The 13,039-nt window shown below is 36.1% G+C and overlaps 1 protein-coding gene across 5 annotated transcripts in view; it reads left to right on the top strand.

Moving 5' to 3' along the window:
* Window positions 1-13,039, top strand: part of LOC139119874 (arylsulfatase B-like) — a 269,229-nt gene that overhangs the window by 19,114 nt on the left and 237,076 nt on the right. The window contains exons 1-15 of one of the 5 annotated variants that reach the window (XM_070683833.1): window positions 3,272-3,392; window positions 3,808-3,898; window positions 4,283-4,345; window positions 4,544-4,655; window positions 5,636-5,687; window positions 6,357-6,460; window positions 7,288-7,403; window positions 7,869-7,960; window positions 8,319-8,420; window positions 8,723-8,789; window positions 9,230-9,327; window positions 10,339-10,475; window positions 10,986-11,050; window positions 11,552-11,672; window positions 12,348-12,406. In XM_070683833.1, coding sequence (XP_070539934.1) covers window positions 3,853-3,898; window positions 4,283-4,345; window positions 4,544-4,655; window positions 5,636-5,687; window positions 6,357-6,460; window positions 7,288-7,403; window positions 7,869-7,960; window positions 8,319-8,420; window positions 8,723-8,789; window positions 9,230-9,327; window positions 10,339-10,475; window positions 10,986-11,050; window positions 11,552-11,672; window positions 12,348-12,406 — 1,234 coding nt within the window. In that variant the 5' untranslated portion in view covers window positions 3,272-3,392; window positions 3,808-3,852. Of the gene's footprint in view, window positions 1-3,271; window positions 3,393-3,807; window positions 3,899-4,282; window positions 4,346-4,543; window positions 4,656-5,635; window positions 5,688-6,356; window positions 6,461-7,287; window positions 7,404-7,868; window positions 7,961-8,318; window positions 8,421-8,722; window positions 8,790-9,229; window positions 9,328-10,338; window positions 10,476-10,985; window positions 11,051-11,551; window positions 11,673-12,347; window positions 12,407-13,039 lie in introns of those variants that run through there. The other 4 variants (XM_070683842.1, XM_070683815.1, XM_070683823.1 and 1 more) reach the window with 4 other exon arrangements.

Below are 13,039 nucleotides of genomic sequence, written 5' to 3'. Positions count from 1 at the left end.
TAAACAGTAATTCCAGTCGACCACGGAGAAATCAACTCTGCCAAAGTTGAAACATTGTCTTGCAGCAGGTCAGATGTAGTCAAAACAAATACACCTGAAAGCAAGTGATAAGACTTGGACAGTGCTTAGACATATGTGGTGGTTTTGTTTAGACTACGTCTGACTTCCTACTAGACAATGTTTCAACTTTTGCAGAGTTGATTTTTTATGATCGATTCATGTTACCGCTTTGCTGTTAATTGCACCCGACAGTGTTAGCAACACCTCGATTTAGACAATATGTCTAGTTCGTCTAATGCCAATGCTTCAAAGCAATTCACTGTAAATGTTCTAGAATCTCATATCAAGATATGAATAAAAAATCATAAGATTGTGTGAGAATCAAGATAAACTGAAAAATGGGGACATTTTGAGGTCAAGGAAGTGTTTGGGGTTATAAACTGTTGCCAGGTTGCTTTTCTGAACGAGAGAAATCAGGTTCTTAGCATTAAATGAGTCATAGTCTAGCTCAATGAGTGAAGTTCTGTTTGTGGGACAATATATTCAAGTAAGTAGATATGTTTAGAACGTGATTAATGGCTGTTAGATCTTGTGAGAATCAAGATAAACTGAAAACAAATTGACATTTTGAGGTCAGGGAAGTATTTGGGGTCTAAACTTTTGCCAGGTTGCTTTCCTGGACCAAAGAAATCAGGTTCTTAGCATTAAATGAGTCATAGTCTAGCTCAATGAGTGAAGTTCTGTTTGTGGGACAATATATTCAAGTAAGTAGATATGTTTAGAACGTGATTAATGGCTGTGAGATTGTGTGAGAATCAAGATAAACTGAAAAAATGGGACATTTTGAGATCAGGGAAGTATTTTGGGTCTAAACTTTTGCCAGGTTGCTTTCCTTAACTAGAGAAATCAGGTTCTTAGCATTAAATGGGCCACAGTCTAGCTCAATGAGTGAAGTTCAGTTGGTGTTACAAGATATTCAAGCACAATTGAACTATGATGATTAAGTGGATAGGTTTAGAATATGATTAACGGTGAGAGATTACGAATAGGATAACAGTTTGTGAGCTTCGTAAATTCTCTCGTGCCATACCCAACCAGGATCTTTTTCAGTACAATATTTGTACATCCTCTATTTCATGAAAACAGATATCAATAAACGAAAAGGTATTTTATTACAGTATCCAGCCGTCATTTATTGAATGTATCGTAAATCCGACATTAATATGGTGTATGGTTCTGCTAGAGTACATCTGACCTTCACAAACAATAAATGAACCTCTAAAATGAAAGATAAATTTGTAGTCACAGGATGTTTTCGGATACTTTAACATGCAAATGGCTACTCTTGTCTGTATACTATTTAGTTTACACAAATTAAAGGGCATATTTCAGTATAAAGAAAATCCAGTATAAAGAAAATTCTATATAGTTTCGATCGGAACTGAACTCACAGTGCACAGCACCAATTCACCTAGCGAAGACACCAAAGTCAAACCCGCTCGGCCAAATCCTCACCCTTAAAAAAGAAATGTTTAAGAGTCGAGCTAAGTTATTACAGTTTTTCTATCTGCGACCGCTCCACACGCAGTCCCTCTAGAGTTCATGAGGCATACTCGCTATCACACATTGTACACAAACTTTATCAGAGCAATGAATACATCTCTTTCCTTGGCGAAAGACACAGCGTACTCAAAGCGTACGGCACCCAGTCACTTAGCGAAGACATCACAGTCAAAACCACTGGGCCAAACCCCACTTTGTACAAATGTTGGTCACAGAGAGCTCTTATAGCACACAGAGACATTAAATGTAGAAAATAAAGCATCTGAAGGAAAATCAATTCCTAGTTCAAAAAGCGTACGTAACGCTCTCTTTTGAAGAATGTAATAATGTTTGTATTACCCCTAGCATTACAACAATAATCTAAAGCACTCTGAGTAAGACCATAATACATAAGAACACACGACGATCAGAAGGGATATAGGAAACGCACTCTTCCAAGTAAACCAATGCGTTAACTTAGTTTCTTACATTAATTATCTATACAGAGATTCAATGATAAGGTTTCATCAAGTGTTACCCCAAATATTCCACCTGATTGTACTTATGAGATCGGAGTGTCAGCTATTTCTACAGAAAATGAGGCATTTGTTTCATTCAGACTACTACGCCATTGATGAGTTGTTATTAAAGACACTTAGATTTTATAGCATTACTAGCAATTTCATCAGTAAAGCGGATTAAAGCCGTTGGACAGGAGTAATTCCTGTTGAAACCAGATTATGTGTCAAAGAGCATATTTGAAGTAGAAAAGTAATCAAACAATGCACTGTGAACATGTCATTCAATAATGAGTAAAATCTTGCTTTAAGATATGAAAGACATATTATACATCTGACGCTATCCAGTTACTGAAAGTTTTGTTCGGAACTGCGGAGAGCAAACAATATGTGCAATTTGTATATTTTCACGAGTTCAGTATTTTAACTTATGGTGACATGCAAAGACTTAATTTCACAGTCAGTGGTACCAGCAATCTGCATTTTTGAGAGTCCCTCAATCTTAACAAGAATACTTTGCACATCTGATATTCATATTCATTGTCCAGAAATTTTGTACAATGTAATTATTACAGATACTGGCATATAGGATTGCGTATTCAGTCATTCAGGAGACATCATAGAACCAGTTGTATATTTGTATAAACATCGACATATTTGTTTTTTTCCATTAAAGTAGAATATTGCCAATAATTTCTGTAATATTATATTTTAACGTATGGTTTTCATGATTCATATTATACTTTATTTCGTATTAAGTGTTTTTATAGTATATGATTTCCTATCATATTAAGAACATATTTCATTTCACGGGTACAAAACTGAAAGTGTCTGTACCGTAGGAAAAGCAGTTCGTGGCGTGACTATGCAGTGTGGAAATTAAGTCAACCAAGCTGAAGGCGGCAAAATTGATTCCGATATCGTATCAGGCGCAATTATTTATCAATCGAATTTAAAGTAAACGGAATTTTTAAGTTTGTATTTTGAAAAGCTACAACAAAGGCTACAATCGTTGAACTGGATAAACATTCGTTTAACGAAAGAACAATTAATGTCCTCGCAATAGCTGAGTTCTTTATTCGAATTTACGATTAGACACAACAGACAAGGCTGCAATCCATTGTGCTTTAAATTAGACTGCCTGTCTGTTTTCCCGTTCATGATTTTTATGAAAATGTCAAAATGTGCTGGTAGACGTGAGGTTTATTTTCATAGTTGTTTGAAGAATCTGCAAACAAACAGAGAGTTACAATCGCGCATTGTGATCACAGTATTTAAGAAGCGCGCAATCGATGAACGGGAAAATTCACTCAAGCTTGTTAGTCAAAAAAGGTAAGTTCATCTTTTTTTCTGTCAGTGCTTTGCAGTTGTTACTTTCTAAAACATATTTTCGATCAATCGTCCTGGCGATAGTGACATGTCAAAGGATTGCAATGCACGAAATTCGTTTTTCAGTGGTATGTAGAGTGTTTGCTATTATTTGTTCAACGTGATTGCAAGGTATTTGGCGGAATGCAGTTGTTAGGGTGTCGTCGACAAGATACTCATCGACTGTTTTACTATCAACGTACGTTTTCATGTCAAATAAAGACCTCGCGTTTGAGCAACGTTACTGAGATACAGTCTCTGTATAAAACGTTGTCTTTTTCCCATTGAAGACATGCATTCAACAGTGTGTGTGGATTACTTGATGAAAACTTGACTTCTTTTAAGTTATCATGAGACTAATCCTTTCCGTAATTTGCAGCAGAAATTCTTATCCGGTGCTGATTTCAAGTACTCTCGACGGAAGATGAAGATCGTGGTTCTGTTTGCCTTGTTCTGCTTGGCATCCCGTGGTTAGTATTATCTTATCACTCGTGTCATGATCAGTTGCACGTCTGTTAATCGCTATGGGATGCGGATGAGAGTATATTGATCGACTTTTATCTTGAATGAAAAGTCCCTAAAGTTTACCGATAATGGAATATGGCTTCGGCCCTTGCGTTTACTCTCAAGCTAAATTTTAGATAATTGACAATGCAACCAAGAGATCTGGACAAGTGATGGACAACGTGCCATGTACAGACAACTCGTCGTGCGAGAAGACAAATCTCTGACTGGGGACTCGACCTCCTTAACTAAAACTGCTTTTCCCATATTATATGTCACTGACGATTGTGTATTTTTGCAAGGTTTTCCTACATACAGCAGCCTTTGACATCAACCATTATGTATTTCAGGTTCAGCGGGCAAGAAGAAGAATAAACAACCTCATATCTTGCACATGGTGGCTGACGATCTTGGTAAGATATTTATCTACAGTCGAATGTTAAACTTTGTTTGTTTGTTTTTCAGTTAGGTTACTGCATCCTTAACGTATCCTTATTTTGCTCCAAAAATGATAACTGCTACAGCTAGAGAAAGCGAAGTTCCCGCAACAAGTGTTTGGCATGATTACTTTCTGCTTGGAGACATATTGTAATTTCCTTTTTCATTTGCAGGATGGGATGATATAAGTTGGCACAATCCTACTATGATCACACCAAACCTACAAGATCTGGCTGACAATGGTGTTATCTTGGACAACATGTATGTACAGACATCTTGCAGTCCGTAAGTATTGCTACATCAGTAATAAAATGAAAGATTCACCTGTTAAAAACCTGGTGATCGGTCATTTAATTGATTCTACGTCATCATAAACTGTCCCCAATCGCGTGGCTTTTCTCCGCAGCAGTTACAGATATATGTAGAAGCCTAACAAAGTATATTGTTTCCATCAGCTTTCAATTTACTCTGTTTTGACACTTATATGCCCACATACTTGGGGCAATTCTAAGTAATAACTCAATATTTACTTTCATAAAAAACAATATATAATAACGTAGAATTTCAGAATTACAACATACTTGGATGATTAGAAAAACGTTTCTGGCGATAGAAAATAACGCCATCTGCATTCTTTAGATTGCCATACATTCTCTTTTGATAGGTTTCGCAACAAGTGAACCAACTACAAAGTCCACTGTTCTCACATACAAAATATATTCTGTGTAGGAAACATCAATCGTCGTACTGACCGTAAACATTTCACAGAAAAAAGACTGTCGTTAGCGTTCTGTGCAGTTTCAACGACGAGAAATGTGATAAAGTCAATATGAATGTTCAATCAGTCAGTGTACGGGTGAGTTTTTCAATGGGAGAGCGGCAACACTCATGTTGACTCTTATTGGATTTTTGTAAAATCTATCAAAGGAGAACGTTTATAATGAATGCAGAAATGTTTTTCTTATCACCCTATAGTTGTAATTCCAAGCTTTTTTGAAATTCACTATAAAGTAAATTGCCAAATTTATCTCAGTTCATGTTTTTAATGATTCGGACTTCAACTTTAAATAACTCACCTGATTAAGTGCGCAAAAGCAAAATATAGATGTTAACTTGTGGGTATGCTGTGTAGCTATTTATGATAGTGATTCAAACATCCTATCCGCATTAGTCACTTGAGGTCACGTGATTAAAGTATAACTAGTAGGCCAGAGCTTTTCCGATTTTCCAAGTCGCTGAATTTTCACTTGTTCGTCTCCTTTAAGAACCCGTTCCTGCTTGATGACTGGTTACTATTCGGCCAAGATTGGATCTCAGGTAATAAATTAATAGAAAAATAAAGACAGAAGACAAATGAAGAATGCTCGAAAAAGAGGAAATCAGATATTTGAAAGACGAACATACTGAAAGAGAAAATTAGTGACAAACCTTACGAAAAGACATTGTTAGGCGCTGACGAAAAATCACTTCCTGTCTCCGTAATTTTATCCTAAATATCAGAATAAGTGCACAGACAAACACTAACACTCAGATCTCAGCATGTTTCGCTTTTACAAATTCAGCTGTACTCATTACAGACTTAATAAAATCTTCCAGTAGACGGACTCTGTTATATTAAAATCATTTTCGTGATTTTGCAAATTTTGCTTACTCTATGAATGTTCAGAAAGGTAGCTTTATCACTTCTGGCAGGTCTTAGATTCAGAACATATGAAACCTGTCGACCATCCTGGATTAAAGTTAGACTTATCCGATCAGAAAAATCAATATTTTGAACTCGCGAAAAGGTTACATTGTTGAAGGAACAATTCTTGTGAATGATGTGGTCCAGAAGGAACCCTGAATTATCTGTTTCAGGTTGTCGACTGGTGAAATATCAATCGAAAAAGTGTAACTTTAATCTCTAGATGGCAAATATATGACAATTTATCTGAAGAAACGTGTTTTACACACTATTCTCATGATTTATATTGTTTGGTATTTCAGCATTTCGTCTACATACCTAATCGTCCACACGGATTGCCTACATGGTTGACCACGTTGCCTGAGGTATTACAGTCCCAGGGATACACGACGTACGGAGTTGGAAAGTAAGTTGTCTGAGAGTGATTATTGTTTCTCCGGCGTCATAGGCACCTGGATATTCAAATTAATTCTTGAGTTCAATTAATCGAGAAAGTTGTTATATGGTATATTTTGCTTGTCGGCGAGTTCATGGCTATTATGCGTTTGTATAATCCAAGCTAATTCTCTCAGTCTTTGTTTGCTTCTTTCTGTCTCTTACAATACATACATTCTCTATTCGTTCGTCTATACATGCAAAACATCCATCCATCCATCCATCCATCCATCCATCCATCCATCCATTCGTCCACTCGCCTGTCCCTCCGTGTGTGCGTGCGTGCATACATACATGCATGCGTGCATGCCTACGTACGTACATGCATGCATACATGATATACATACATGTATGCATACATACATGCACGCATACATACATACATACGTACGTACGTGCGTGCGTACGTGCGTGCGTGCACACACACATATATACACACATATACACACATACATACATACATACATGCATGCATGCATGCATGCATGCATGCATGCATGCATGCATACATACATACATACATACATACATACATACATACATACATACATACATACATACATACATACATACATACATACATACATACATACATACATACATACATACATACATACATACATACATACATACATACATACATACATACATACATACATACATACATACATACATACATACATACATACATAGATACATACATACATACATACATACATGCATGCATGCATGCATGCATGCATGCATGCATGCATGCATGTCAGAAGACTGACCCCACTTTTTACTTTCTGTCCTAAGATGGCATTTAGGCTACTGCAACGAGTCTTACATCCCAACCAACCGAGGTTTTAATCACTTTTACGGTTTCTATCTCGGATCTGTCGACTACTATACTCATTACACTTCAGAGAGAGGTAAGTTGTACCAGAGGAAGCTCTGTTGGTTCAGAGTTGACCAAACGAACAAAGGAAAACAAAATTTCTTAAAAAAACGGTGTTTCACCCTTTTCATTTACTTATCTTAAAGGCAACCTTTGAGGAACGCGTTTTGCTATTTTCATCACGATCACATGATCAGCGACAAAGGCTTGGAATGATCACCCTTTCAGCAACCATTTAAACTATTCGTTTGCTATTGACCACATTATATAATAAACAACGTAGTTGCTGTGCCAGCAGGGACAAGCTTTCTGAAACAGCATTTTTCAGATTTTCGTACTTTCCTGTACAACGTTGTGTCTTAACCGTTTGCATAAAGCATACAGGCCAATAGTTTATTCTGGGACAGTAGCCATAGATAACTGAGTTACCTAAAAGAGTTTGTAGAGGAAAACTGAAACTTAACACTACAGTATGTAACTCTAACAACTCTCAATACAGGACCATATGGTATTGGTAAATACAATGGTTACGATTTCCGTGATGATGGTGAAAAAGTAGAAGGAATGGGCGTTGATGGCGTGTACTCATCCGTAAGTGTAATATGAAAGTTCCGCATGTGAAAAAGGATTTATCCTTATCAAAGCTTATCATGTTAGGCTTTTTCTGAACTTAAAGGTAAATTTTTGTGAGTTTAAGAAAAGTTAAAATCACGCGTGATCTAAACTACGTCATTGAATCGGTAAAGGTGTCTCGCATTACGGCGAGAGCGTTCTCATTAATGTGTGAAAAATGCATTGCCTGAAATCTGTCGATTCTTACAATGTTATGTCGTGGTGCAAAAGGCCAACGATTAAATTCGTAGCTTGAGATATGCGTAGTATTGTGTCGTCAAATTGAATGTAATTAGTTTTACCTCATCTCTCAATACACTGATGTCTTTGTTTCTAGCTATTATTTCGTGAAAAAATCCTGGGCTTTATCAATGGACATGACGCTAACACACCAATGTACCTCTACCTAGCGTTCCAGCTACCCCATTCACCGCTCACTGTAAGTAGATAAGTGTATTCTTCCGCTACAATAAGATCATACCAGGTTTTAAAGCTGCTACCACGATCTTCCTTCTGATCAGTGTATGGGACAACTTCTCTTTTTTAGTAAAATTGAATACTAATTTCGAGCGTATGTTGTCAATATTCTAAATCGTCACGAAATACAGTAGTATAACTTAAAATTTACATCGTTACATTTATATAGAGCCAAAAACTCCGCATCAGCAGTTAAATAGATGTTCATCACGGAAAAGGTTACATTGATATCTCAAAGATTGCTACTCTTTTTCTTTGTTTTAGGTACCTGACAAACATAGAGAAATGTATGATGGCATTGTTACTGATGATGATCGGAAGACATATTCAGGTATGTGTACTTGATCCGGTTTTTATTTACGCTTCCCTGACAATAGCATGTGCGTACTGAATTGCGATACAACTAAGTCATGGCCCATGGCCAACTTATTAATTAACCCTTTGGGTGCCGTAATTTTTGCCATAGAAATTTTTGTGTATAAGTAATCAAATTTGACAAATTTTTTAATTGATAACTTTGGAACGAATTAACATCACCTTTCATTTGCTACGATGCATGAGCCAAAGTTTAGGGAAAATCTGATAAAATATTGTCTACAACTGATAAAAAATTGTCCGCATTATATTTTGTAAAGGCGAAAAAATTGACTTTGGCATTCAAAGAGTTAAGTAGTACAATCTTTACAAATCATTCCTATTCGATGTTCTTGCAAGAAACTTCACAACCGTGTTTTCCTCAGTATCCATAATATCGTACGTATTCATCTTTAGGTCAGGTGACGCTCATGGATGAAATCATTGGTAACGTTAGAAGCGCCTTGGAAGACGCTGGAATGTGGGACGACACATTCGTTCTTTTCCATTCTGATGTGAGCATAGCATTAATTCACTTTCTCCCATTTCCTAAAAGTCTCTAATTGAATCAGAGACACATGGCATTACATGTAATTTGCAACGATCGGAAGGCATTTAAGCTCACTGAAACTCCATCTTTCATATCGCGAGAGATGCATGTTGCCTATGGCTCTAGGTCACTTATATGAAGTCTAAATGTGCAAATATGAGGTTCCAATCTAATAGCTTGTTCCATTGATGCTGTTGTAATTTGAAGGCTGAAATAGTCTCGGGAACACATATTTAGACTCATTTTATCTACCACTTGTTTTTCTGGGCCTATTTTAAAGTTCTTGGTATAAAAAAAATGTTTGCATAATTGTTCCAAAAAAAGATATTTTTTCCCATACAGTAACACAGGAGAGCTTAGTGTTGGAACTTTGTTTCCGTAGAACCAAACTTTGCACATTGTTCCCTATTTTAATTTTTGACGTAGTACTAAGATATGGTTTAAAGTTAAATCAAGGAAAGATTGAGCTAAAGTTTCAGTCTTTCACTTTCGTTGCGCATACTACCTTAATGTAAGCCTTCATGCAAATCAGCATAGGTCAACTTTGCCGATAGTGAAGAAATCATGTTTCCATTTTATTTCTTGGGTGTGAGAGGTATTATTAGCTTCGACATTAGTTGGTGTGTATTGAGGAAATATCTCCCGTCATTAGAGTGATAAATATCGCCGCCCATTTGTTCAAGTTGTTGACACTTTGTTCACATTTTTACGACACTTAAAAGGGTTATACTATGACTCAGGATATTACGGCAATTAAAATTTCAATCTAATTAAATGCTAAATCGTGTAATATTCCGACAACGAATATCATAATTTCAAATTTAGTTTAATAAGTAAGGTGCTTGCGCATCATTAAAGGAAAACAAAAACAAAACAAAGTAAACTGAAAACTAAAAAAAACGCTTTGATATTTAAGCTTCGATATTAAATCTCCAAAAAATTGTATGACAAGCACGCTATCTTTTGACATCATCAGAATGGTGGTGACGTCAAATACGCAGCTAGCAACTTCCCTCTCCGTGGAAACAAAGGAACGTACTTCGATGGTGGTATTAAGGCAGTTGCCATGGCCCATGGCAAAGGAATTGAAAAGACAGGTTACGTAAGCAATGAGTAAGTATTGTGTATCATGTATAGTCCCAGTAATTGTAATTCTGTGTAGTTTTTCTTCAGTGTACGTAACCAAGTTGGTGACCTCTGGTACTCCAATGCATATAAGGGTTAATTGCACAGATTCAGCTCAGCTGCCCCAGATAGAGGTCAGCGGTCAGACGTTGAAGTAAAGCTGATTGATAAACCTACCTCCGGATTTGATTAGGTCTATATATGTCAAACTTACAACACTGTCAATACGGCCACAGCTTCAGTTGACTAAAAAAAAATATTTAACATTTTCACATTCAGAATAGTTGCAACGAACAATGCCATCATGTCGTTACTGGTATTGTATGGTACCTACGATTAAAGTAATTGTCACAAATTTAATTTTGAACCGCGTTATTCTGCAAGCTAGTACGTCAACGTATTCAAAATACATTATACAATTTACATCGATTTCGTTTAATGGTACCTTATTCATTTAATTGAAAGAAAAAGTTCGTAACTACAGTATTTTACCGACAGGATGATGCATGCTGTCGATGTGTTCCCTACTTTTATTGAGGCTTCCGGCGGCAAAACTAAACAATGTAAGTGTATGTTAGAGAACTTCAATCTGAAATAGATAGACATATATAATCTGTTGAATGCAAGTTTCATCGATGGATGTAATGATTGATTGAAAGATGAACAGATAGATCGATGAATATATATATATATATATATATATATATATATATATATATATATCGTGGAAGGAACATAGTTTATTTACACATGTAAGACTTCTCAGACGGATTGATAGATCAATGAAGGAATATATTAGATATATAGATCGCTGAAGGAATATACATATAGATATATATGACTTTACAGACAGATAGATTACTATGTATACATTCAATTTCAGAACAGCATTGGAAGTTTGAACATAACTGTACGTCCATTAAATGTGTTTTATTGTCATTTACACCTTCCTACCTAAATATACACGCACGCATGCGCACGTGCATACAATGCGCACTATATATAAGAAATGTTTGGACTGTTCTACACTCTTCTCTCTCTGTATATGTACTCGTCGTTGCCAGACGACATCGATGGTGTAAGTGCCTGGAAAATGATTACCAAACAGAAGAAATCCAAAAGGTCTGGTTTTTTGATCACGATCGATGAAGATATTCCAAATGAGTCCTACGGAGCCGCTATAAGGTGAAAAATACTTTCATATGTATGATTGAGGTTACGCCGACAAGTTGCATCTCTTACAGGGAACGTCCTCATTCACCCTTTCAGTGCTTTAATTTTTCCCACCTAAATATTAGTGCAACCTTTTACCACTTGTTATGGATTTTCCTGTAATATGTTGATGATTGTCGACAAATTCATGCCAAGATTCCCCGGCACAAACGCTGAAGGTTCGAAATCATTTCCATATGAAAATATACCTCACTTGAGGTGTGAACTGACTGTCAATTGGTGATTGCTCAACAAATATCACGGGCGATGTCATATTCATAAACATTGTGATATTTTGTTCCACTTGATCGGTACTTTATTTACTCTCTTGGGAGTCATAAGCTATTAAGTCGTTAATGCGGAATTTTTCCGCTCCCAGGGGATTAGTCTACCTACATGGTTTGTGCCGGCCAATCCCCTCATGTTGATATCACTTTTTATGATGAGCAACGAATGTTGATCAAAAATTGTTGAAAATCTAAACCATCCAGAGCTGAAAAATTGCCTTGGTTATATTTTATAAAGGTGACTAAACCGACTTTGGCATTCAAAGAGTTGTTGATATGTCCTGAGCAAAATAAAAAAATTCAATGCGACAAACAGCTTTCAATTTGGCAAACTTAGATATCCTATGTTTTATTTTCACAGAGATGGAAAATGGAAACTCATCCAAGGATATCCGGCATTCAGTTTTACTGAACAACATCGTGAGTGAATTGTGTTTTTGTTTGTGTCATCAAGACAATTAGTTTTCCTCTTTAGAATTTCAATGCGCGGCACCCAACGTAATGAACTAAAAAGGTAAAAAAACAACCATACAAAAAACAAAAGCCCCCCGTGCGATTTTCGGAGAAATTTGCGATGACCACAACCAAAGTTCATCTCAGTATATTTATCAAAAGATAAAAAAATGCCGAGTCACTTTTTTCACAGATTCCTTTGTATACCAAGGAATAATCTGGCTATTTTATCTTAAAATCTATGATTTTCATACCACTTTTTGAGTTCGTTTTTCAAAACGACTTCTCATTTCAGTGTTTTATCTTTATTTTATTTTATTCTTATTAGGTTTTATTGAGTGTAGCCTGGTAAACTCTAGAGAGAGTTTATCTCCTCGACATTACAATAAATTTAAAAAAAAAGGCTAAAAATAATTTTAAAAAGTACAAAGACAAGCAACCACATATAACAACTGCCACATATAACAGGGACAACATGAAATATTTAAAATTCTGCGAATATGTTTGAAATGCAAATTATATCAATGGGCAGTAACTGCTTTTAAAAGAGACAAGTGTCCCAGAACATTCAACTTCTGTTTATAACTTATTCAATTCCAT

The sequence above is a fragment of the Ptychodera flava genome, chromosome 2 (genome assembly GCF_041260155.1).
Source record: "Ptychodera flava strain L36383 chromosome 2, AS_Pfla_20210202, whole genome shotgun sequence".
NCBI lineage: Eukaryota > Metazoa > Hemichordata > Enteropneusta > Ptychoderidae > Ptychodera > Ptychodera flava.
This window is presented reverse-complemented; position numbering and strand designations above follow the sequence as displayed.